The 23,222-nt window shown below is 40.1% G+C and overlaps 1 protein-coding gene across 11 annotated transcripts in view; it reads left to right on the forward strand.

Moving 5' to 3' along the window:
- HDAC9 (histone deacetylase 9) overlaps nucleotides 1–22,819 on the forward strand; it is a 471,044-nt gene extending 448,225 nt beyond the window's left edge. For all 11 annotated transcript variants that reach the window (XM_054161160.1, XM_054161166.1, XM_054161156.1 and 8 more), the window contains 3 exons: nucleotides 3,605–3,689; nucleotides 8,800–8,953; nucleotides 18,401–22,819. In XM_054161160.1, coding sequence (XP_054017135.1) covers nucleotides 3,605–3,689; nucleotides 8,800–8,953; nucleotides 18,401–18,440 — 279 coding nt within the window. In that variant the 3' untranslated portion in view covers nucleotides 18,441–22,819. The remainder of the gene's footprint in view (nucleotides 1–3,604; nucleotides 3,690–8,799; nucleotides 8,954–18,400) is intronic.
- The last annotated feature ends 403 nt before the right edge of the window (nucleotides 22,820–23,222 follow it).

The following is a 23,222-nucleotide window of genomic DNA, read 5'->3' on the forward strand; positions in this document are numbered from 1 at the left end:
AGGAGTTTGCCTGCCTTCTCCCTTCCTCTGCTTCTGTTCCAACTCTCCATGCTCCTTACCTGTGCTTTCAGTTGCCTCACTGGTCAGTTATCTTTAACCATGCTCCACACCAATCTTCACTGGAGCTAATCCTGATGCTTTAAAACATGACAGCACTGAGGACAATGTAAGTATAACTTCGATTTCCATCTCAGTACAGACTGCTGTAGTTTCAGATTCTCTCTGTGTTCCCAAGGACCACTGCAGATGACTTTCTGGGCATCTGAAATTTCCCTCATTAATTCTTTCTTCAAACATTTGTTGATATGCCTCTGACAGGCTTTGGCAGCCCAAGTGATATTTTGCCCATTTAAATTGGTTTTCCTACTTTGAAAACGATTAGTGGACACAGTTTCTACTTTCATCTGCAACTTTGGGCACAAAAGCCTAATTCAGCCACGTAAAAGCTTTGAAAATGTGACCCTTTGTGTCTGGTCCAAACTGTCTCTCCAGTGGTTTGGTTATTTCTGCAGACTTGAGCTGTTCTTCTCTGAAAGATTTCTTTCCTGACAGTGTATTTCCAGCGCTCTTTTCAGCTTCCTTTTTGTTAGCCTCCAGATTTAATAGACTTCACGATCTGAATGCCAATAACTGTAGGAGGGAAGGTCCTGGTGCCATATATGCCAGGTGTAGAGTCATTTCTTTTGTTCACTGCTAGGTCTAACAGCTGATATTTTCCAGGGACACCCCTATGTCTGTACAGTTGTATCCAACCAGGGAATAGCGGCCAACAGAAATCAATCTTTCAAGTGCAGACAGGCTCATTTCAAAGTGTATAAAAATAGCTGTTGTAACCCACTGGCTTTATTTGCACAGTGTTCTTGTAATGGTACTGCAGTTTGGGCTTAGCAGGGTGTATATGATGTAATGAACTTACTTGTGGAGCCTGATAAGTTTTCCCTGATATGGAAGAGAGTCCAAGGTCTGTCTGGCTATCACCAAGGGTGAGGAGGCAGAGTAGCTCTGGAGAAGAAGCCAAGCTTGAGATACAAAATGGAAGTTTGTGGAAAAATGGTTAAGGAAATGATCAAATGTGACTATTATATCACCTATAGATCTGTTAGTGGAGCTAACAGATGGGGTAATGATTGCTATAAATGCTGGATATTTTATGCATTCTTATATTGTCTTTTATGACTTGTCAGCTTGTTCTGATCTCTAGAAATGCATCTGCCATTTCCAAATATTAATTTGGTATGTCTTGATGTTCAAATTCAGACCACTTTTTAATCAAATGATTTCTATTTTGATAAATAAAGAGGTGTCACTGATATGTTAGGAAAAATGAAGACCTTTTTTAGGATTCTGCAAGAAGGCAACAAAATATTCACCTTTTAATAGGAAATCTTCTCTAGCTATCTCTACATAAGTTGCTTCAGCTTAATAATTTGTACAACAGGTCTGTTGAAAGAGTCTCAAGGTACATCTTTCAGTTTGGCAGTTTCATAGCTTGTACTATTCCTACAGTTATAGCCTGGAGCTGGCTTTTCCTGTTTCAAGGAGAGTGAATTCATCAAAACTTTAGGAATTAGGAAATAGACAAAATAGAATTTGAACTACTATTTGCTTCCCTGTCTGTGTTCTTGCACCCAGTAGGATCAAATAGAACTTGAGGATATTGTTCTTTTCCTTGCCAAGTGATGGGTTACTTTAAACAGAAAATAGCAAGTTATAGAAGCCAGTGCTGTTTATCTGCAGAACCCAAGGCATGGATTATCCAGTTTATTAGATGGCTTATAGTTCTAAACTCTGTGAAGCTTGACCTGTTGATGGGCATCTTCATAATTATGCAGTTTTCCCCCAGGTCCTTGAAAGAATCACCAAGAAATACCTGTGAAGATCATGAACTAAATGTCATTTAAGAATTGCAATTTTATCTGTAAATATTATTTTTACTGTACTTGTTCTCTTTGCTCTAGTCCAGGATGCATATTACAGAGTAAATTTTAGTTAATAGCTAAGTAAGTAAGTATTAGCTAGATCTTCCTTTTCAGTCTGGCTTCCTTGGTAACCAAGCAGAGTTGGGACCAAGTCAGGTCTTACCAACACTTGTGCTCATGTGCAACACTGTGTGCATGTGCTTGCCGTGCAGAATGGAGCAATTTATGCCATTTGAAATCAAAACATGTTGCTATTGTTTCAAGCCACAAGGAAATCTTCCAGCTGCAATCCTGTGTGGGAATCTAAGGAAATAATGACATAACAGCCCTGGTGATTTTAGTTACCAAGACTGCAAAAGACTGGTGATATTTGCAGTGTCTTTATCACTGATTGGCATGCACTACTGATCATTATGGTAGGATTCTAGGAGTTCTGGTATTTGTAGCTAAACTTGCTTAAAATAGTACCACCAGGGGAGTATCTACACCACAGTCACTTCCCACTTTGTTTACTTGGATCAAAGCTGATTTTATCTAGTTGGTGTGTAGCATTGCAGCAGTAGTAACCCAGAGGACAGTATATGATGGGTACTGAACTATTGACTTCACAGAGGAAGCTCCTTGGGTGGGCTTCACTTGACCTAGTTTAAAGGAGACCCAGGCGTGCTGAAGAAAGGAGTTTTGTCTGCAGTACAGATGTCTCCTGTCAATGCTGGCTGAAATTTCTTAACTTTAGGAAGGAAAGATTGGTATTGAGATTACTCTTCCTTGTCCACCTTGACATGGCTGCTACTCCTGGCTCGGTAGGAAGCACATCTCCACACAGAGCCTTAGCAGCCTATGCTGGCTGGATTCTGGGCATAGCTCAATGACAATATAATTACTACAGTACAGGAAGAGGTATTTAGCCCAAACAATCTTTCATACTTTTTCTAGGAGAAAATGCATGGAAGATGGACAAAAAAACCACATATGAATGAGTTTCAAAATACAGTTTGCTTTGGTGTATCTATCCACTGCAGGGCAAAAATAACTGGACACTTCCTTCTGCTACTTGGCTATGACACAGACCTACTCAAAGGATACACAATTAAAACTGGCTAACTAGAAGGCAGCTGACTCTATAAAAAAACTTACATAGAGAAATCTTACTGATCTGCATAACAATTTTTCATCTACCACTTTATTGGAAATTAATGCAAAGCTAGTAAAAGCAGCTGTGTTTTATGTTTTTCCCCTATAAATCCTAAAATGTGTAAGATGGTTAGACATAATAACACCAGAAAAATAAAGATAACAGAGTGCACACTTCAGTTCCAGTGTGGCTTCAGCAAAGTTTTGTTTGGAGTGCCCAGCTGCATATACAGACGCAGTGGAATTTAGTTTGTGAGGAACCTACAAAAATTACACAAATAACTAGCATTTTTTTAATGAATAATACACAGACATGCACCTGCTTCAGAGACTCCATAGATTAGTCTTGCAGCCAATAGAAAAGCCCCTTGGAATTCAATTACATGGCTGGAAAACAGAAAACAAAATCACGGCTATACTTTTAGAACTGATACCAGCAAAATGTTAACCAGTTCTTGGGCTGAGCTTTTCCTGAGGATTAGTTTGTTTCAGTTTGTTTTACTTCCCTGTGGCTTATTGGAAATTTATATTATTCTATTCTGTTCTTGCAGCTGGAGCCTCTCCCAGAAGATATTGTGCACCAAATCCCCAATATGAATGCAATAGCTTCTTTGAAAAAGACCACCGAAATTCAAAGTATGTTTCTCGGTTTCGGTTGGTGAGTTGGTGACCTGGTGGGCTGGGGGTAATTTTTATTAATAATTAATGTCCTAGACATTAAATTATTGTGTCAGATAAAAGATCAGGCTAATGTTTTATGTATAATCCATCAAGCTACGTCTAATGTATATTTATATATATATATCTAAGTTTGGTTTTGTTTGGCATTTCTTTGTCTCTGCTGTGTATTTAGCCCTGAGAAACTAATCCATTTAAATTCTTTAGAGCTTTCTGAGTCCTGAATGTTTCCCAATCTTCCCATTCTAGAGCAGGTTGAATGAAACAGATGTTTGCCAGTGAGGGGCAGGAACAGACAGGTAAATCAGGGCTTTAACAGATAGTTTCTTCGGGTTCTGTGCGTGCAGCCCTTTACAAGTTACTTCCTTGAGATAAAGTTTTAAAGCTCAAAGTGGGCACTGATCCATGGAACAATGCTAACAACTACATTATTTTATTCTGTTTCTGGGTACTTGATTTCTTTACTTGTGTTCCCAGGCCCTAGCCCTTTACTACTAAGACACTTTAGGGCATTTGCTCTGGTCTCACTGAGAAATTTTCTCTTTGCCACTGGTTGCCTTAATCCAACTGGACAGACTTCCCTTAAATTCTCTAATTTTCTGCTTTTTCCCATTTTGCCAAGGCAGTGGGATCTTCCTGACTTCTGCTGTTTGCTGGTTCCTTAGCAATAACATGGATAACAAATGTTTTGCTTCATGTTAGATGATTCTCAAATAATTGGGATTCAATTGTATATTAAAAAAATGCAGTTTTAAAAGGGCCACCAGGTATTATCCAGTGTTCAATGCAGTAATTATCTATATGGTTTTAGCTGTGAAGTGGCAGTTAAAATTCATTCTAGGTATATACTTCATCCTTCATATCAAGTACTCACCCAGATATGAAAATGCTTTAAGTAAATCAGCTGTGTAGGACAAAATCCAGTAAGTAGTTTTTGCTGTTTGGTATGTCCTAGTGTAGCTTATGAATTACTATTTTCCTAAAGACTTCCTATTAATGATCTGTAAGGAGTCAGCAAGCTCAGGAAATTCATGTGCTGTGCAAGATAGAGCAGATTTGCAAATGATAATAAGGAAGGACAGAAAGCTGCACACAGGTAACAGACATGAAGAAAGAATGTGTAATTCTGTTTGAAATAAAACATGTAGGCAAGGAAAATGGGTATGAAACAAGACAAAACCAATAGGAGAGTTGAGAAAGAATATATTACTACTGCCTCCAGAAAGGCATGGTGTCTAACTAGAAATATACACAAATAATGGCAGTTCAGAAAGAAGGAATGGACTTAGGAACAGATATGTGGTGTGTGTCTAAAACCAGTTCAGAGCTCAGCTTGTTCAGATCAAGCCAAGGTTTGCGCTGAGCTGGTACAGTTAACAGCAGTTCAGCAGGATGTTCCTCTGAAACTTAAGTCAACCTGCTCAGGGTTCGGAGTTGTTTATATACAATATTCTGTCTTTTCCTGCAGCTAATACCTGAAGGGTTATGCATACATCATTTTGTCTGGCAAGAGACCAAGTATTAAGGAGGAATATGCTCAGAAGATGGAAAGGAGTATAGCGGAAGCTTAGTGCAGATGTATGGAGGATACATATTTAGATGGAATTAAGCAAGTACATGCTGAATGTTACAGGGAGTCATGCATCATTAGGTTGTGGGGTAGCACCTTGAAAGATGCTGAGAAAGCCTGATTTACTTGGAAGATTGCCTACGTGTATATTGAGTCTGTGTTTCTGTGATTCAGCTTTGATAATTAATATTAGAAATATTTTAGACAGAAGAAATCCCTCCCAGTGTTTGCTGCAACAAACCGAAGATACAATACTTACTTAGACAATGGGAGGAAGCAACTTTTTTCTAACTAGAATGGAATTTATATAAATGTTTTATTTGTGACAGTGATCCAAAGCTCCTTTGGAAATGTAATCCATTTGGAAGCAGTAGTTCCCACACCCATGTAATATGCTATTTCTACACAATCCTGTTCACCAGCTCGAATATGACACCCCCCACCACTGTTGCTTTTTTTTCAAGCAAGCCATGATATGGCATGTCCAGATCTATTTGTGAAAGGCAATTACAAATGTCTGTAGCAGGGACAGAAACATGCACTTTTATTATTTCCTGGTAATAATCAGTGCTCCCACAAATCTTTGAGGGAGACAAGCACATTTTCATGCTGAAAGCCAAAGCATACCTAGAAGACTGATTTGGTTTCATTGTTTGTTCTTGTAAGCCATGATTGCTCTTCAAGTTTTGTATGAATGAAACCAGCAGTGTGCTTCATTCTTTCCCCTGAGCTCCACCAAGTTCTTCTCAATGAATGTAACAGGACCAGTATAATTTCACATTCCAGTACAGCACAGCCAAAATAGCATTTTCAGAGATGTGAGCAGTTTGAGGCAGATGTTTTTTGAGCTCATTTAATTGTCAATCCACAGCTTACCTAAGCTTTCTAACAAAGCTTCTTTGCAGCTGCAGACTGTGATTGCCTCACCATTCTACAAAACTTTGCCTGCAAACCTTTTGGTGGAGTGCACATGCAAGCCCTGTATGTTGTGTGCACAACATATTAATATTGCTTGTTATAAAAAGAAGCTTGCCAAGCTGTTCTGTCTACCACAGGTGCTTGTAAGGTACAGCTTTCTGATTTTAAAGGAAAACCCATCACTGCTTTTTCACAAGCATCAAAAAGCCCTCTTTGCACAACGTACCTGCTGTTACCTGGATGCTATTCCTAACTGGGACTGCTTTAGAATTTCCTCCCACAAACCACAAACACCTTGACATGTACTCCCTTCCGGGAAGACCCTCCACTGCAGCATAGGTGCTGCCACTTGCTTCCTGGCCTAAGTCTGCTCTTCCTCTCTGTTGCCAAAGCCCCTCTCATAATACACTTCTCAGAGCAAGGAAACAAGGAAAGTCACCAATCGCCTGGAAGCAAAAGGCAGTTAAATGGGCACAGAGAGCTCACTAATATGCCTGAACTGGCCCTGAGTTTTAGTGTTACAAGAAAGTCAGGATTCAGGGGGCAGATGGTGTGCAAGCCTGTGTGTGTGAATGAATGAATGCGATGTAGCAGTCCTCACTGATGCTGTTTTATTGTTGCTGCAGGAGAGCAACACAGTGGTAGCTGGGTACTAATATTTTATTTTATGAATAAGAGCCCTTGAAAACTCCAGCAGTGAACATGGGTTCATTTCTTTTATAGGCAAGAGGGGGTATTATTCCCATGCCAACAGATTTGATTTTCTCGCACATCTGTTTCTGCAACAAAAACCCCACCCACTCTGCGAACATTTAGCTCATAAATTATAGGGTTTGAATTGGGTGTATGTTGCAAAGACTGACTTTTGCACATATGATCTGTGAGAACATTGGGGAATGCTCATATAACTTTTTTGTTTGTTTTTAGTGTATTATTTTTTTTTAATGAATAGAGAATATGGTCTCTGAGCGCAGCAATAATGGAGAATATTTTTGTCTTGGTTTTATAAAATCTGCCAGGCTCCAATCATTGAGCCTACTGTTATGTACATAACTTTTTAGCTGTGTCTTTCATGCTTCTGGAGCGAAGCCAACCTCCTAACACTTAATCTCAACTTTGTAGGATACTTAATACACTTTACATTTTATCCCCAGAAGGTCCCCGTTATTTAAAGATTCTGCTAACTGCTCAAATGTGCACACCATTAGAGTTCAAAGAGACACCCTGGCCATGCTCGCTAGTTGTTCTTGCAGATTGACCTGGGCTTTCATCTTGCAGTGATGTTTTTGAATAAAGACATTTTCAGGCTTTATTGACAGCTGCTTTCTCACTGGAGGGAAAAGTTCATCTTTTGAAAAGCTTGCAACTGTATTGAGAGCTGTGTTACCAAAGAGAGAGTTTTCAGCAGCCTTTGTGCCGCACAGGCACCACCACCGCTGGCCTGGCCTCCCAGCTGTCAAAGCCTCCAGCTACCCTCTGGATAAGCACCTCAACTCAGCCTGCTGCCCAGCTGCCAAAATCCTCCTTTTAGCCCTCGGAAAAGTCCCCTACTTGATCCCTTTTCTTTCACAGCTGTTGAGACCCTCCATCTAATTCTCAGATAAGTACCCTGACCCAACCTCTGCAGCAGCTGCTGGAAGCCTCTTGCTTAACACTGAATAAGCTCTGGTCCAGAGCTCCCAGCCTTCCTAAAGCTTCTAATTCCCAGGTGTCATCCACCTGGCAATTAGTGAGTGCTAGGTGGATTATTAGACTGTAAGAAATACACATGTAAATTCTTACTTGTTTATCTGCTTACCACTAATGAACCTCTGTTGCCCTGCAGTAGCAGAGCATTTATATTTCGATCTGTCATTATTGTTGTGTTGCTTGACGAGCTTCTCACTGTCTCTTCTGTTGCAGGGAGAAAGCTGAGAATACTCATTCCTTTAATCCACTCCTGTTTTTACACAGCAAACCAGAAAACTCTATTCCTTATGATATCTGGCAGCTTTCCAGCAACAGCCAGTTCATATATGAAAGTTTTAAATAAATTATTGTTCTAGTGTACGCCCTGAGGCTGGAGAAGAAAGAACATCCAGGACTAACAAACCTGATTGTTCTGGCAACATCCCTCAGTCCAAGCTGGCATTTCTGACTTTTTTCCTTTTCAAGAAGACAGTGCTGTGTGAGCACTTTGTACAACAATATTCATTTTTTCTAGTCCTATTTGCTATATATGCATCAACTGTCTGCCATATCAGAACTAGGTATTATCCCTGCCCTGAACTCCCGTCACCTTGTGTAGATAAAGCCAACAGCCTGTCTGACAGTATGCATTCATTAGTCTGCATGTTACTCCTCCACTTTATTACCTTCTGGGGAAGGGTGTGACCCAGCCATTGGAATGAAAGCACTTTCCAACTTGGCATTCTTAGGTTCAGAAATGTACCTCTTCACTGCAGTCTGAAATTTCAACTCTACTGCTTACACCGCAGTGATTTTAAATTATAATCACCCAGTGTTGAACTAAGTGATTACTATGCTTGTACCACCATGCTAGCTAAAGCTCCCATAAATTATGATGTGTCTTTTCCTTAGGCAAGTACTGGAAGTCAGTGGAGCCATACTCAGTGCCAGTGGACTGTGCTCTGGCTGAGTCTCAGAAACGAGAGAGAGAGGAGACAGAAACTGTATCTGCTATGGCCTCTCTTTCAGTGGATGTTGAGCAGTGTATCCCTCAGGAAGGCAGCAGGTAAGTGTGTGCAAATACTGTAGAGAGCAAGGCTTTTGCTGCAGGTGAGATGAAGAGGACAGCTAGTCTATGGGTTGTTTCCAAATTATCAGCTAATTGAGGTACCTGCCATTGTTCATCCCTGGATTTGAGTTCACTCACTTGGCCACTGGAAGTAGCAGCTATGCTAGCAGTTCTGTTTTTGGTGTGTGTAATTCTTTACTAAGGTTTACAATTAGTACAAACCCTTGGTTTCACCCCATGTATAATGCTCTCAACTACATAGAAAGTGCAAGGTCCATATGAGGAAAGCAGACGTGATCAAGTGTAACCAACCACGTTCTTCATATTGGCAGCTATTCAAACCTGTTTAAGTTTGTAGGAAGTCATTTAACACACGATCAGATAAATGTAGTAAGGATGGACTTAAACCGTTATTAAATGCTATTAGACAGGCATTAAGAGTTACTTCCCTGGGAGCAATGGAACAGTGCCTGTATTCGAATTAAAGCAATCCTGACCAGGATTAGGGCCAAGATTTTCAGTGTACCGAGATGAAGGTACACCAGCAAGGAAAGAGAACACTGGGTTTTTCCATCTTGTCAGCTGCTTTTCCCGTTAATGAAGATTTCTTTCAATTTCTCAATTTGAGAAAATGATACATTAACTGCTGCTGTGTTTTTAACCAAGTAGAGATGAAAAACCCCTGATAGACAATGAATAGCATATCATCTACAAACCAGTATTTCTTTGAAGAGTTGTTAGGAATCAGGAAAGCCACTGCAGAAGCCCTTGGAGTTCCCAATTTATTTGTTTTAAGAACAAACTTTCCTGGCCTTCACCAGTAGAGAAAGACCCAAAATGCAGTGGAACCATTCCATTTCCATCACACAGAGAAAACAGGGGAAGGAGGAGGAAAGGATTAAAAAGCCTTATAAGGAGACTCATCAGCTCTCTGTGGGCTGTGGTGCAGAGCTGTATAACAACAGGAGAGAAAGGAGGGAGCTGTGGGTAGCACAGTGGTGGTGGGAGTAGAGCCAGACAGATCCATGGCTTTTACGTCATGACAGCTACTTGTTTGATTCAGTTCTTGCCTCACACATTGGCTCTTTTAGTGAGAACTAAACTGATAGGCATCCATGGGAAGAGTGCAGTGCTAAAGGCAATGGATGTGTTTGGGAATGAAAGTCTCTCACAACAGTGAGTTAACAGACATGGCTCAAAGAGACGTGTGGGAGCAGAGCTAGAGAATAAATTTTGCAGTGTTTACATAATTACCTTTCCTATTGTAATTATATTTTTGTATACTATGTGTGGTACTATTGTGCTGGTACTATTGCAAAGAAATCCATAAAAGCTTGGGGAAGAACCCATGGCAAATGGAAGATATATTTTAGATTTGTGAGTGCTCATCACTGCTCAGCCAAGGAATAATGTAAGGTTTGTCATAGAAACGTGTTACAGTTATGAGGTACTTCTGCTAGCCAGGGGCAGAAAGGTGCATTCTCATGTGTGCATAGCTCTGAAAGACAAAGAATTTCAGTTAAACTGTTGGAGTTTATGCAGTCAAAGAATTCAAAGCTTTAAATTGTCTGAAAATGGATGTGGTTAATTTTGTGTATTTTGACATTGCTCAGAATAACAGAGGATTGTATTTGTTTTGCACCTCTGCTCACTTAAAACTGCTAGTCCTACATCATTTGAGCTAACTAACCCACTGACTAAAGCTGTACTTCATTATTTCATGTATTACCTACTTACTGATCACCTATGACAGTTTCCACCAATTCTGAGAACAATTTCAGGGTGGAGTTGAGAGAAACAGGGGGAAAAGGAAAAAAAAAAGGGATGTGCTGAAGTGTACATAAGTGGAATGCATGTGGCTGCCAGATTCATTACACTTCATCAGTTCTGGACTCTTAGAGGGACAAATCCGCGGTGATGAATTGTTCTGTGGAAAAATGGCTTCGTTTGAAAGATCTTATGTGGTGCTGCAGAGGTTTTTCAGCAGCATTAAAAGAAAAAAAAAAAACAACCACCACCAACAAACAAAACCCCAGCCCTATGCACGCATGTGTTCCTAAGCCTGTTTCCACATTTGCAACCCACAAAGAAATTGCCCAAAGCCAGATTGCCATCAGAGAGCGACAGGACGACGTAAGTGCTGTTCCACTGGGCTAAAATTGAGTCTTAGGTTTTCTGAGGGTTCAGGACATCATTCTCTTTGTTTTCTTCCTGCTGAACGTGAAAGGGGAATATGAAATCAAAAATAGCCACCCTGAAGGTCTGATTTTGAGGATCCTCTGAGCTGCAGGGAGATCTGAGAGGACCTGGCTGCATTCTGAGCATGAGTTCAAGTCCAACATGGGATCATAAATCTTGGGGATGATTTGACACTGCACATTCTGGTTTCCTGCCAGTTTAATTTCATTCACTTCACAGAAAGATGGTGTTCACCTCACAGGCACATAGTAACACAAACTGCAGTAATGCAGTGCTGAGTCCAACTTTGCTTTTTAATGTTTGTTATGTTCACTGTGATTAAGGACCACATATCTCATGCTTCTTCTCCAGCCCCTTTCTATGGAAAATGACCAGGCTGCAGGAGCATGAGGAGTCATCTGAGCTCTCAAACCCACTTGTTAAGGCCACTATAGATGTTCCCCTCCTTCCCCCCATTGCAGATGGGGGCCACAATCTGAAGATCTCAATGCAAGCCCTTGTATAGTGTGTTTGTTTTGGAAAGTTGGTTGTGACAGTGTTTCACTGAATCGATGGTAGAGATCAACTTTGGATGGTAAGGATTCCACATGAAGGAAGAAGAAGCAAAAGTCTCTTTACAGGAAACTCTTGCCAGTATGTTGGAGGATATACTGGTGTTTGGAGTGAGATGACTCACTTTAAACTCAGATTTTGGGTAAAGCAGCTCTTTTCCTGGCCAACTCATATCTGACTCATTTACCACTGATGAATAAAGGATAAAATGCTTCTGGCTAAGGCCCATCTTAAGTATTTCTCTTTCTTTCTTCTCTTTCTCCTTCTTTTCTTCAAATGACAGTGCTGATTATGTTTTAATTTTATTTTCTCTGGCAAGCTAAATGAAGAAAACTGTGAAAGGCTGCTGCTCTTTTGGTCTTTTATTTTACCAAAGCACCACTCTGCATTTTAAGATCCAGCTGAAACTTGATTATAGACTTAGAAGAGAACAGATACAGTAAATAGAGTTTGTGGATGGGAAGGAAAACACGCATGATGCTATCACAGATTTAAACACAGATACAATTACAGGAACAAGTATACCCTATAAAACATTTCTAATAACCATAACTTTTGTGTGTTGATAACTTTTTATTCTCTGTGTGAGATACAGGTTTAGCCAGTTAAAATTTTGCTTTGGCCAGACATCCATTTCAGAAATTGTGCTATGAAAATATTCAGTAGAGTGCTGTGCCTGATACATTGGAGCTTCTGTATGTTTCTTCTTACCATGGAAAAACAAAAGGGTGTGGATGGAGGTCTCTTGCATTCTACAGCAAATAATGAATCTTCAGAATGACTGTTTATCAGAGTTTGACTTTATGGCCCTTATTCAGCTGAGCACAGATTTTACTCAAATGGAAATGAAAACAAAGTGTAATTTTAAGATGTTACTCTTAGTATTGCAGAGCTGTGAGTTGCAGTTTCAGTTACACTGCATTGTATTACATACATTATACAATGTACTAGAGCAACTGTTTGGATCATGGGGCACAGCTAGCCACCATGAAGGGCTACTTGCTGTGTTTGTCTGTCAACTCATAAAGCTTCATTTAGCATTTCGCTGTTTGAGTATCTATTTCAGCTCTGCAGAGTAACCTGCAGCCAGATGCCATACCCAGGCTCAGGAGCTGAAGAACAGCTTCCCCTATTCAGGCCTTTTCTTGCCCACCTTCCCCTCATTCCCCAGTCATAGGTGCATAAGGAAGAGGACCAGGAGCAGAGGAGTTTGAGAGCCAGTCTTGCCCTGGTCTCAACAGATCTCAACAGCTGTAACTGACCCATCCTGTGTAAAGGTCCCAGGATACCTACCCAAGTATAAACTTTTCAAAGATTTTTTTTTAAACCCACTTACAATTTTGACACTCAGGTAGTGAATCCCACAGCCTCATCAGGCATTGCACTTCTTTTTCTTTGCTTTAAATTTACTAATGGATAAATTCACTGAGGAGCCCCTAGTTTTGCATTGTGAGAAACAAAAGCAGGTATTTTCTTACACATAGTCGCTGCCCCATTTCTGGTTCTAAAGTCTTCATCTGTCTCAAGGCTCAGCATTCCTCTTGGTATGAAAATAATTTCTTACCTCTGATGAATCTTGTTCTGCTCTTTGTCTGCTGTACATTTCTTTGAGATGGAGTAAAAATTGCATGCAGGACTCCAGGTGCTGGGCACATTGTGGATTTACACAGTAGTTTCATGTCAGGGATTTTTTTCTTGTCTGTTCTCTCTATTCTTCCACAATGAACTCCAAACTCTCAGTTGTAGCCATCACTGTGGAAAACCAGTTAAAGCTGTCCTCTCCCCTATTCTGTGTACTGTGTGTTAGTTTGTATTTGTTTACCTACTTTTCCACCTGGATATGATGTGGTGGGGTTTAGAATTGACTCATACCAGGAATCTGGCATCATGCACAAACATTTCTAGCTTAGATCTATTAGTAGCCTGCCAAGTCTTATTGAGACTATAGGAAGGCCATTGAGGTGCTGGAGTGTGTCCAGAGGAAGGGCAGTAAGGGCTTGTGAAGGGCCTGGAGCACATGACCTGCAAGGAATGTCTGAGGGAGCTGGGGCTGTAGTGTAGAGAAGAGGAGACTGAGGAGAGACCTCATTGCACTCTACAACTACCTGAAGGGAGGTTGGAGCGAGGAGGGGCCAGCCCTTCTCCTTGATGACAAGCAACAGCACTAGAGGAAATGGTTTCAAGCTGTGCCAGGGGAGGTTCAGGCTGGATGTTAGGAAATATTTCTTCACTGAAAGGGTTCTCAAAGATTGGAATGATCTGCCCAGGGCAGCGGTGGAGTCACCATCCCCGGGGGTGTTAAAGCAGCGTGTGGACCTGGCACTTAGGGACATGGTTTAGTGTTGACCCTTCAGTGCTGGGTTGAAGGTTGGACTGGATGATGCTTGAAGTGTCTTCCAAGCAGATGTATTCTGTTAATCTGTGAGATGATTTAGAGAATCCCTCTATGGTGAAAATTCACCAGTATTATCTATTTCCTACTTTTGATGGCTTGTTAATTTATGGGATAATTTGCTTTCATAACCTAGATTCCACAAAGCACTCAGATACAATTGTTGGGAGTCTGAACAGCTTATACCTTGATCCTTCTTCCTTCCTTTCACAAACTTCAAATAAATGTATAAGGCTTTCTATTTCTGTTAGTGTTAAGACATAAATCTTACCTAAATTACTATTACCTAAATGCCTACTAATGTTGTCCCTGGCTATAGTTGCTTTCAATTTCCCCATGCAGACTCAGTGTGTAGTTTCCAAAAGTGGGATTGCACTTCTTACCTTCTCTGTGTCTCACATGGATGCTGAGTTAAGCAGTAGAATATGCTCAACGATTATCTCTTTAGGAACATCCTAATTGCATTCCCCCTAGAACTCAGTGGATAAATAGCATCTGCTTCTAGCAGTTTGGCAATGTCTAATAAATCAGTTTGTTCTAGTGTTGATACAGTTTAAGGCAGTTCATCTGCAAATAATAAAACCTTCCTGATGCTTCTCTAGTGAACACAGATATAAATAGTTCATTTTGCCTTTGTGGTCTACCTTCCTTGATGCTTCTTTTATGCTTTGATCTTTTCTTCTGAAACATTTTGAAAGATCTTTTTGTTAATAGCTTTTGTGCCTTAAACACGTTGCTCTTCAGAATTTCCTTTGGCCTGCATCATTGAGGGTTTGCATTTAACTTGCCAGAGTTTATAGTTGATTTAATTTGCCTAATTTGGACATTATTTCCTTTTTTGAGTATATATGCGTAGTTACCTTACTCAGCTATAAAACTGTGATGGCATTTACTTTTGGTTCCATACAAAGTCCATTTTTACAAGGATATACACTTACTCAGGATCTCTTATATGATGTCTTTAGACACTCTTTGAATCATCTCCATGGTACAGAAATGTACCTCTTTTTTTCCCCCCCCAGCTCTTTGCTACCAGAGGATCACTTTTCAATTGCGGTGATCTTCCCTGAGACAGCTGAGTTAAATTAGGAGCAGATTATGGCATAAAACCATGCCAGAAAAATCTATCTTTTGTTCAGCAGTTTCTGTGACTTGGAAACATACCTTGAATTTTTATTTTTGTGTGTGTGATGATGTAGCTATGAGGAACCTCTGTATTTCTAACTTGAAAAAATAAGGTAAGAGAAACATTTACTTTTTTAGATGATGCATCGAGTTTGTCCATATTCTTAAACATTAATTATTTTTCTTAAGTGTAGGTATGAACTATTTAACAAATATTCTCAGAAATATTATGGTTGCCATTTATTCTCAACTGCCACAGAGCAACACTCAAGACATCACAGGTTCACACATTTTATCCATATGGTAGGATTTTCCTCTCATCTGTTTCTTTTGGGTTTAAGGTTTAAACTGAATCATTTTGTTTAGCATTAACTGCAAAAAGACTGCTTCATTGTATGAGTTGCATATGTAGAGAGCTATAGGTGAGCACTCTCTCCAGCACTCCAAAATAAACAGCGTGAGTGCAAGGGGCTCTTTCACCTAGGAACCTGCAGTTTAAATAAGCCGCAGTGAAGCCTTAATGAAAAACCACAGTTGTGGTTCTACAATCATTACAGTCCCAATCAGTGTCTTTCTGAATCTGTTGACCACATTAAATCAGTTTGGGTGAGACCTGAGCTCACAGCTGCATCTCTGAGGAACCAGTCAGAGCATACAATAAGGATGGGAAGTTTTTTTCCCGTTTTATGTTTTCGTGCCAACTTCTTGTCACCCACAGGAAGACTGGCTGAACTGATGTAACTAACGGTGACATAACTGAAGTAACATAAATTTGGTCTGTCAGACTCTGCCCCCTCGATTTATTTGGTGGGGTTTTTTTAAAGAACAACTGATTTCAGCAGAATAGGTGTATGTTGGTTCACCACTTAGTGTTCTGTGTTTTTCTCTCTGTAATAAAGGCCCTACAATATTACTGGCTCTCACACCGAACTCTGGCCTAAGCCATTTTCTCATAAAAGTGTATGTTTTTAGTGACAAGCCATTGGATAGATCCAGTGACTTCTCTGACTCTAGTAAAATTAAGCTAAAGCAAACACATCTTGAAAAGAAGATTGCAGAAGGCTGTGAGAGTACCCACACATGAGAGACAACAGCTGGATTCACCAGGGCACCCTAACCTCCTCTCTTGGAACCTGCATGTACAAATTTCTATTGTTGCTTAGGCTCTGGCTGATGCAGAATATTGGCATATTATTCAAACATATTGGATTATATTATATTATAATATAAAACTCAGGGTCTATTCTGGCACTCATAAGTACCCTTGTCACTGAAAAATTTCCCCAGACTAAAATCCTGAATAAGATCATCTCTCACTTGTACTATGGTCATGAGTATGTCAGTCCCAGAAGCCAAATACATGTGAACAGCCAGCCACACATACTGTTTCCCTACATCCTTATAATAACCCAAACCCCTACTTTCACTTCCAGAGTTTTTCCAGAGCTTCACTCCTCCCTGCTTTGCCAATCTCCTACTGAAACCTACTGTCCACTATGTCTTCCCATTCTCATTACTCACAGCAGAACCTCAAAACTGAACTGTTATCTGTTTCCAAATTATCCTCTTTCCCAGGCCCATAAGATCTTGGATGTTTAACAAGGGCTTACTTCAGTTTTGCATTATGCCAGAGGACATGCAGGTCTTCCAAAGGCAGTTGGAGAAAGTGGAAGGTTGCTGTGCTCCATCCCACCCTGGCTGCCATTGTATGGTCTCTCCCACAAGCCAGAATAATGCAAGAGGGGAAAAAGAGGAAATGCAAAAGGGCTTGACCTCACCCTCTCAGGAGCAAGGGATCTGCAGTGGTTACAGTACATAGGAAACATTCTCCACTGTATGGTGAGGAACAAATGATCTGAGATTTATAGATTAACAATCTTTGAGGGTCAGTAACTCTTTGGAAAGTGATTAATCTGAAACCCATCTTCTTTTTAATGTACCATTCATCTGACATTTTTCAACATACTAGCCATGGCCATTCCATTTATACCTGCATAAAATCATTTAAAGTCATACTGCTGAATTTTTCATATGAAAAGACTTTAATAAACTCCAGATTCATTTAAAATTCTCTGGCTTCCTTGCTGAATAAACTACTAAAGCCCATGCAAGCCCCTATTAATTATGATTTTTTTTTTGTCATGGGATCTCATGAGTTTGTGCTTTCTGAGGGATGTGTTGCTGAAGCCAGTCATTATACTAGCTTACAAGATTTAACTGGTAAACTTGTCTTTCATTTGTTAATTTGCATTTACATTTTACTCTCATTTCAAAACTGTTTGAAGTGGCTATTTCTGAGGCGGTCTCAGGCTTGTTTGTCATACGGTCTTCTGGCAGACTGAGGTGAAAAATGGTTTATGTTCAAATTCTTATGCCCTTCAATAAAAAGGTCTCACCATGATCTCCAAAGTTTCCCATTTTGTAATTTCCAACATAATCTTCAGGTACAGTAGCTTGTCAGATACAAGGAATTATGACACTTTGTGCCATCTCATCATACGCCCCCTCTATTCTCGTATGAGTTGTTTCAAGCTCATTTTGCCTAAGATTAAAATTTCCTGGAGTCTTTCAAACAAAAGATGCAGATATAATCTGATTTAACGCTACTAGTAGATACCTTCTCTATGACAGTGATCTGCTGTTTGAGTTTGTAATTTGGTCTCAGTAGTTGCAGGCAGGCAGGCAAGCAAGCAATGCATTTATGAAAGCACAGAATCAATGATCAGAGAACTGAAGGAGAACCCCAGAACAAACACTGCAAACTGCTTGGCTACTAGTGAACTATTTTGCTTTACTAGCGTGGGCCCACTTGACAAAATAAGTGCATGTATTTTTAGTTGCACAAGCCTGTAAAATAAAAATATCACAGCTATTTTTCCATGAAATTATTTGACTCTGTTGACAGAAAGCATGTACATTTCTGGACAAAAAGTTATAAAATATTCTGACATATTTTAATATAAACAGGAACATTTTCAGTGATTGCTTGGATCTAAAATGTTTTTCCACTTGACATTTGTTTATACTTCCTAGGAAAGAAACTCTATTTATGGATAACTGAATAACACAAATAAACATCAGAGAGAGCTGAAAAATCAGCTTTGATTATGCATGAAAATCTACAATGTCATTGTGTACTCGTGTGCCGTATTCTGATTGCCTGTTTATTTTTACAGAGCTGCTGGCGAGCCCATGGAAGAAGAGCCAGCCTTGTGAAGTGCCAAGTCCTCCCTGATATTTCCTGTGGGTGACATCATTGTGTATCCCCCCAAAGCACCCTCAGACATGTCTTGTCTGCTGCTTGGGTGGCACAGATCAGATGGAACATAAACACTGGGCACAAAACTCTGAATAGCAGCTTCACTTGTCCTTTGGATGGACTTGAAAGAGCCCTAAAGATTCCTTAAGTGTAACCGCCACAATTCTAGAGTTACAGTAAAATGGACTTGGGAGAAAGAGCCTAGAGCATGCTTTTTATATGCTGTTTGACCCACTCACCAACATAAATTGTGAAACTGAGTATTACAGAACTCTGCGTGATAGCTTAGAGATACGAGAAGTGCAACAGACAGCAAAATACTTGGTAAACTCCCACGAATCATTTTCTGACACTTTTTACTGGGTAATTTTTATCATACTGTGTGAAATTGTTAATAGAATTTGTTTTCTTTGCTCTGTGTAACGAGAAAAGTACACAACCCACCTTTGTTTTATGTGCCATTTTTTAACTCCCTGTAATGAGTTCTTAGCTGAATAAGTGAAAGGTGTGTAAAATACGATGAAGGATTTTAGCTAAAGGGAAAGCACTTCTTATTGTACTATAAATACCCCGAAGTACTGTGTTTGATGGTGCTTTATTTTATTTTCCCTTTTCCTGGCCATCCCTCCTCATTTCACGTAATCTTTTCTATCATAAAACCACATTCATGGTTCTCTGAAACAAGCGATCTCCTGCCTTTAAAAAACACAAGTGCTGTACCCTCCGTAGTTGACAGTAGCTTTCACCATGTGTGCAGCAGAGATCAAGCAGTCTCTGAAAAATGGATGGCTTTTCAAACGTGTTTTTAGTTTGTTCTGAAATGTTTCTGTGTCCTGCCTCTGAGAGCAGCGATCTTCAGTAACTGCGTGCAGCTTGTTTGAAGCTCAGGTGTTTCTGTGGAGGTTGTGCTGGGGGTGTTTTTTACAGGTCGTCATGTGAATATGAACTGATTCTTTTATGTAGTCCTGCACCAAGAGAACTGATGTTGCTTCAAAAGCTTCAAAGGGTTTAGGCTTTATTTTAGATCCCACAAGTGCAGCAAGATCTCCCTGCAATGTGACTTTAGCTGTTTAATTCCATGTTTGAGAACGTATCTTAGAGTTGTGCCTTTAGCTGATAATGAACGCTTAAACTGTTACACGTGTTGCCTTACCGTCAGAGAAAGAGATAGGGCATGTATGTAGGACTGCTTCAAATGCACAAAACTCTGCTACAGCAACTTTTATTTTGTTTACAACTTTCTCACCTAATGAACCCTGGGAGATACCTTGAAGTATTCAGCTTGCGGTATTTGATAGCTCGCTCAGCTTTTAAAAGCAAGTGAAGTTCATTTTTATATATTTTCCAAACTCAAAAGATATATTAAAGCCATAAGTGAAGACTGTCATGCTTTTTATTCTGAAATCTGAAAGGAACCTTAATTAAAACAAGATTTCGGGGGAAGGCCATGATATGAAAGATATGGAACAATATGGTTTCAGTTATAGGCAGACTCAAACCTGTAAATCAAAGATGAAAGATTTCACTCAAATAGAATTATATAATTCTCTTTTGTTATGCAGTCAGACTATATCTTTCATGCATTTGGGTTTGTTTACGATTAGTATTTTAATTTTAAAGACTTTTATTACTTACACAAAAGCTCTCTGCTACAAGTTAGAAATCTGAGGCATGCTTTGAAAAGGGAAATCTAAGAAAAGAATGTCATTTCCTATAATGCGAAGCAAACTTTTATTCTGAAAGGCTTATTCTAAAATAGCTGTATGCCCCTCAGAAAGTAAAATAAAATTCTCCCCCCACCCTCCAACCCCCATTTACAAGCCAAGCTCATGCTCAGTTTAGTAATTCAGAGTCCCAGCAGGCTAAATTAAGTCCCGGTGTAATCCACCTTGCCGGACTTTGGGCCGTTCTGAAGGGGCTGTTCGCAAGACTAAAGCGATCAGGAGGTCATCCTGCGTTTTCGGCAGACTTGTGATGGCAGTCGTACTTGCCTTTGACTGCGATTCTCTTGTGGTCATCAAAGCAATTGCCCCTCAAGGAAACCGAGGACCCCAGCTGATGAGTTGGGTAATTTGTAGTGCTCTTCACATTTTGAAATAATGGCTGCAAATTTTTAATTGGCTGTACAGTAAGATCACTTTAAAACTAGCCCCACAAATGCAAAGTCTGCTTGTGTCTTTAGCCTGTGTGAAATTGGATATGAACCGCAGCCTGAAATATGACTTACAAATTTCCCAATTAAAATCTATATCCTGGAGATCAGCTAAAGCTGTCCTTTGTAGCTGGAAATGCTTTTAAAATGCCAGAAAAAATTTGAATTAAACCACATTATAAACTCACACTTATGCATTTGTGCAGGCATACTCCCACACAGGCATCTAGACATGCTATTGGTTAGAGTTAAGATCATTTGGATAAGCAAATGTGCAAATAAACTGCACACAGATTGTGTCCAGAACTCTGCTCTCACTGAAGTCAATAGCAAAATCCTCTTTGATTTCAATGGGAGATGGATCAGGCCCTGCTCTCTCTTTTTTTTTCCCCCCCTTTAAGTCCAGAACACCATTACTTTTTGATTATGTCATTACAAGGCATCGTAGAGCCCTCTGGGAAATGATTGAGGCTTATGGTGAGTATCAACACTTCCTTCAAAGCAGACCTGGGCTTTCTGAGAGGGCAGTTTCACTTGCTGCTGTTTTCTTCTCACAGTATTTTTTATTATCACCAATAGCTCCCTGTGGATTACAGTTAAAATATCTCCCAGCAGTTTTAGACATACTTCCAGAGAAATATTCACATAGACACTCTTAAAAATGCCCAGTTGTAGCTGGATTCAACAACAAAGTCCAAGAATTTCAGAAAGATGCAGGAATTGCATCTTTCTCCTTTTCTAGTATCAAAAATCAGTGGTTTAGGAGCTGTTTTGGAAAAGATGTCACAGTCTCAGGTCTCCCATGGACCTCAGCTTAGCTTAGGGAGATTGACAGCTCTGAAAATTAAGTCCCGGATATTTCAAGCTGACTGCCAAAATATCTACATCTGAGCTTAAATTACTTTTAGAAATGAGATGAATTGCATAAATGAGATAGGTTAAATGATGGATTTCTCTGCATGTGCGCCCTCAAAGCTAGGGTGATCCTCTGCCTGGTGCTAGTGGCACAGGGGCTGCAGGCTCCTGGGGGGATGTCCCACAGCACCGCTGCCCCAGCTGCCACTGCCGCTACCAGCTCATCTTTGCCTCACAGGGAAGCATGCAGAAATTTGCACTCTGCCTCTGATCAAAGTGTCATCAAGCCACCAACCTCTGGAATGAAAGGTGCCTCAGCAGCAAGTACCACTGGTATGCTTGCTCCAGTTCATAGCCTTCCATAGTGTTGAGGACTAAATATTAAACTCAGTAGGACTTCTCTTGTATTCTGGTATTTTTCTTGTATCCTTCGGTCCTTAAATCCATAGTAACAACTGAAATCTGTAAACAACTATGACTCAGGATATCAAGAAAAGAATAATTTTTATCCAGCTTAATGATTTTAGCTGAGGCTGGAGTGGGAACAATGATGATCATAGATCTCAGGATTGCTAAAACCTGAGTGTCTTGCACTTTGTTCTTGGAATCTATGTGCAGGAATTCTGTATGTGCTCATTTGGTTTTAATATAATCTGCAGCAATGAAGTGCTTGATTGTGTGATCCTTTTTCAGGCAAAATTCCTAGCAAGTAATAAAAGTCCATGGGAATTTTGCCAGCGTAAAGATGACAGAATTAGTCCCCACTTTAATTATGTTCCTTCCTAATTTTACTTTCAGTGAAAATTAAGTAACTAATTCCAGGCAAGTGAATCTGAGGAGAATAAAATCAGTAAGCTATCTTAAATAAACATCATAAAAAGAAAATATAAACAGCTGTTATGCAGCAGAAGATGGCGATTTCTTTACTTTGCAAAAAAATCCAACGGCATGCTGCCAGTGGAATGAAAGTGGCAAAATTAATCCCTCTCTGGTGCGTGTGGTATTTGAGTTGGTGTCTTATCTAAGTGTGGCCTTCCTAAAAAGCTGAGAGTCATAACTGAAGATGAAATATTAGGAAGGTTTTGCTGCAGCCAACACCAGAGGTCCTGTAGAGAACAAGAATGTAGAGACTGACTAATTTGTGTAGACAGACAGAAGGACACTCTCGGGGCAATGTGTCTGGGACAAAGAATTAGAGGGTGCTTTTACAAAGGCACTGATGGCTGTGAGGCAACTAACTTCTCTTAGCTTGCAGGGGCAAGGAGGTGGCCAGTGAGCATCTATGCACTGAGAAATGTCCCCTCTGACCCACAAGCATACCCACACACATTTTATATCCTAAGCAGCAGCAGCAGCAGCCAGGTTTGGTGTCCTGATGTGTATGCCATGAATTTGTCCTAGAAGCTACCAGCCCCCAGCAAATACTTCATAACATGATTGATAGGGAAGATATTTTTTTCTCCCAGTAGTGGCCTTCCCAGAAGTGTAGCAGTGCAGAGTTGTTTTAAAAGGTCACAATGGAGCTTTGTGAACCATTGTGCTTTCTTTTTTTTGTTTTGTTTTGGTTTTATTTTTACAGACTCCATATGGAAGTAAAACAGAAAAGGTTGGACAGGGGATGAGGGGGGACTTGCTGGGAATGAATTTCTCTTATATGAAGCTTCTTGTACCTGCTTTTCAACCTGGATTTGGAGGAGTTCTCCATTATTGATTTGAACTTTGACACTTGCTG

This window comes from Dryobates pubescens, chromosome 4 (assembly GCF_014839835.1).
Source record: "Dryobates pubescens isolate bDryPub1 chromosome 4, bDryPub1.pri, whole genome shotgun sequence".
NCBI lineage: Eukaryota > Metazoa > Chordata > Aves > Piciformes > Picidae > Dryobates > Dryobates pubescens.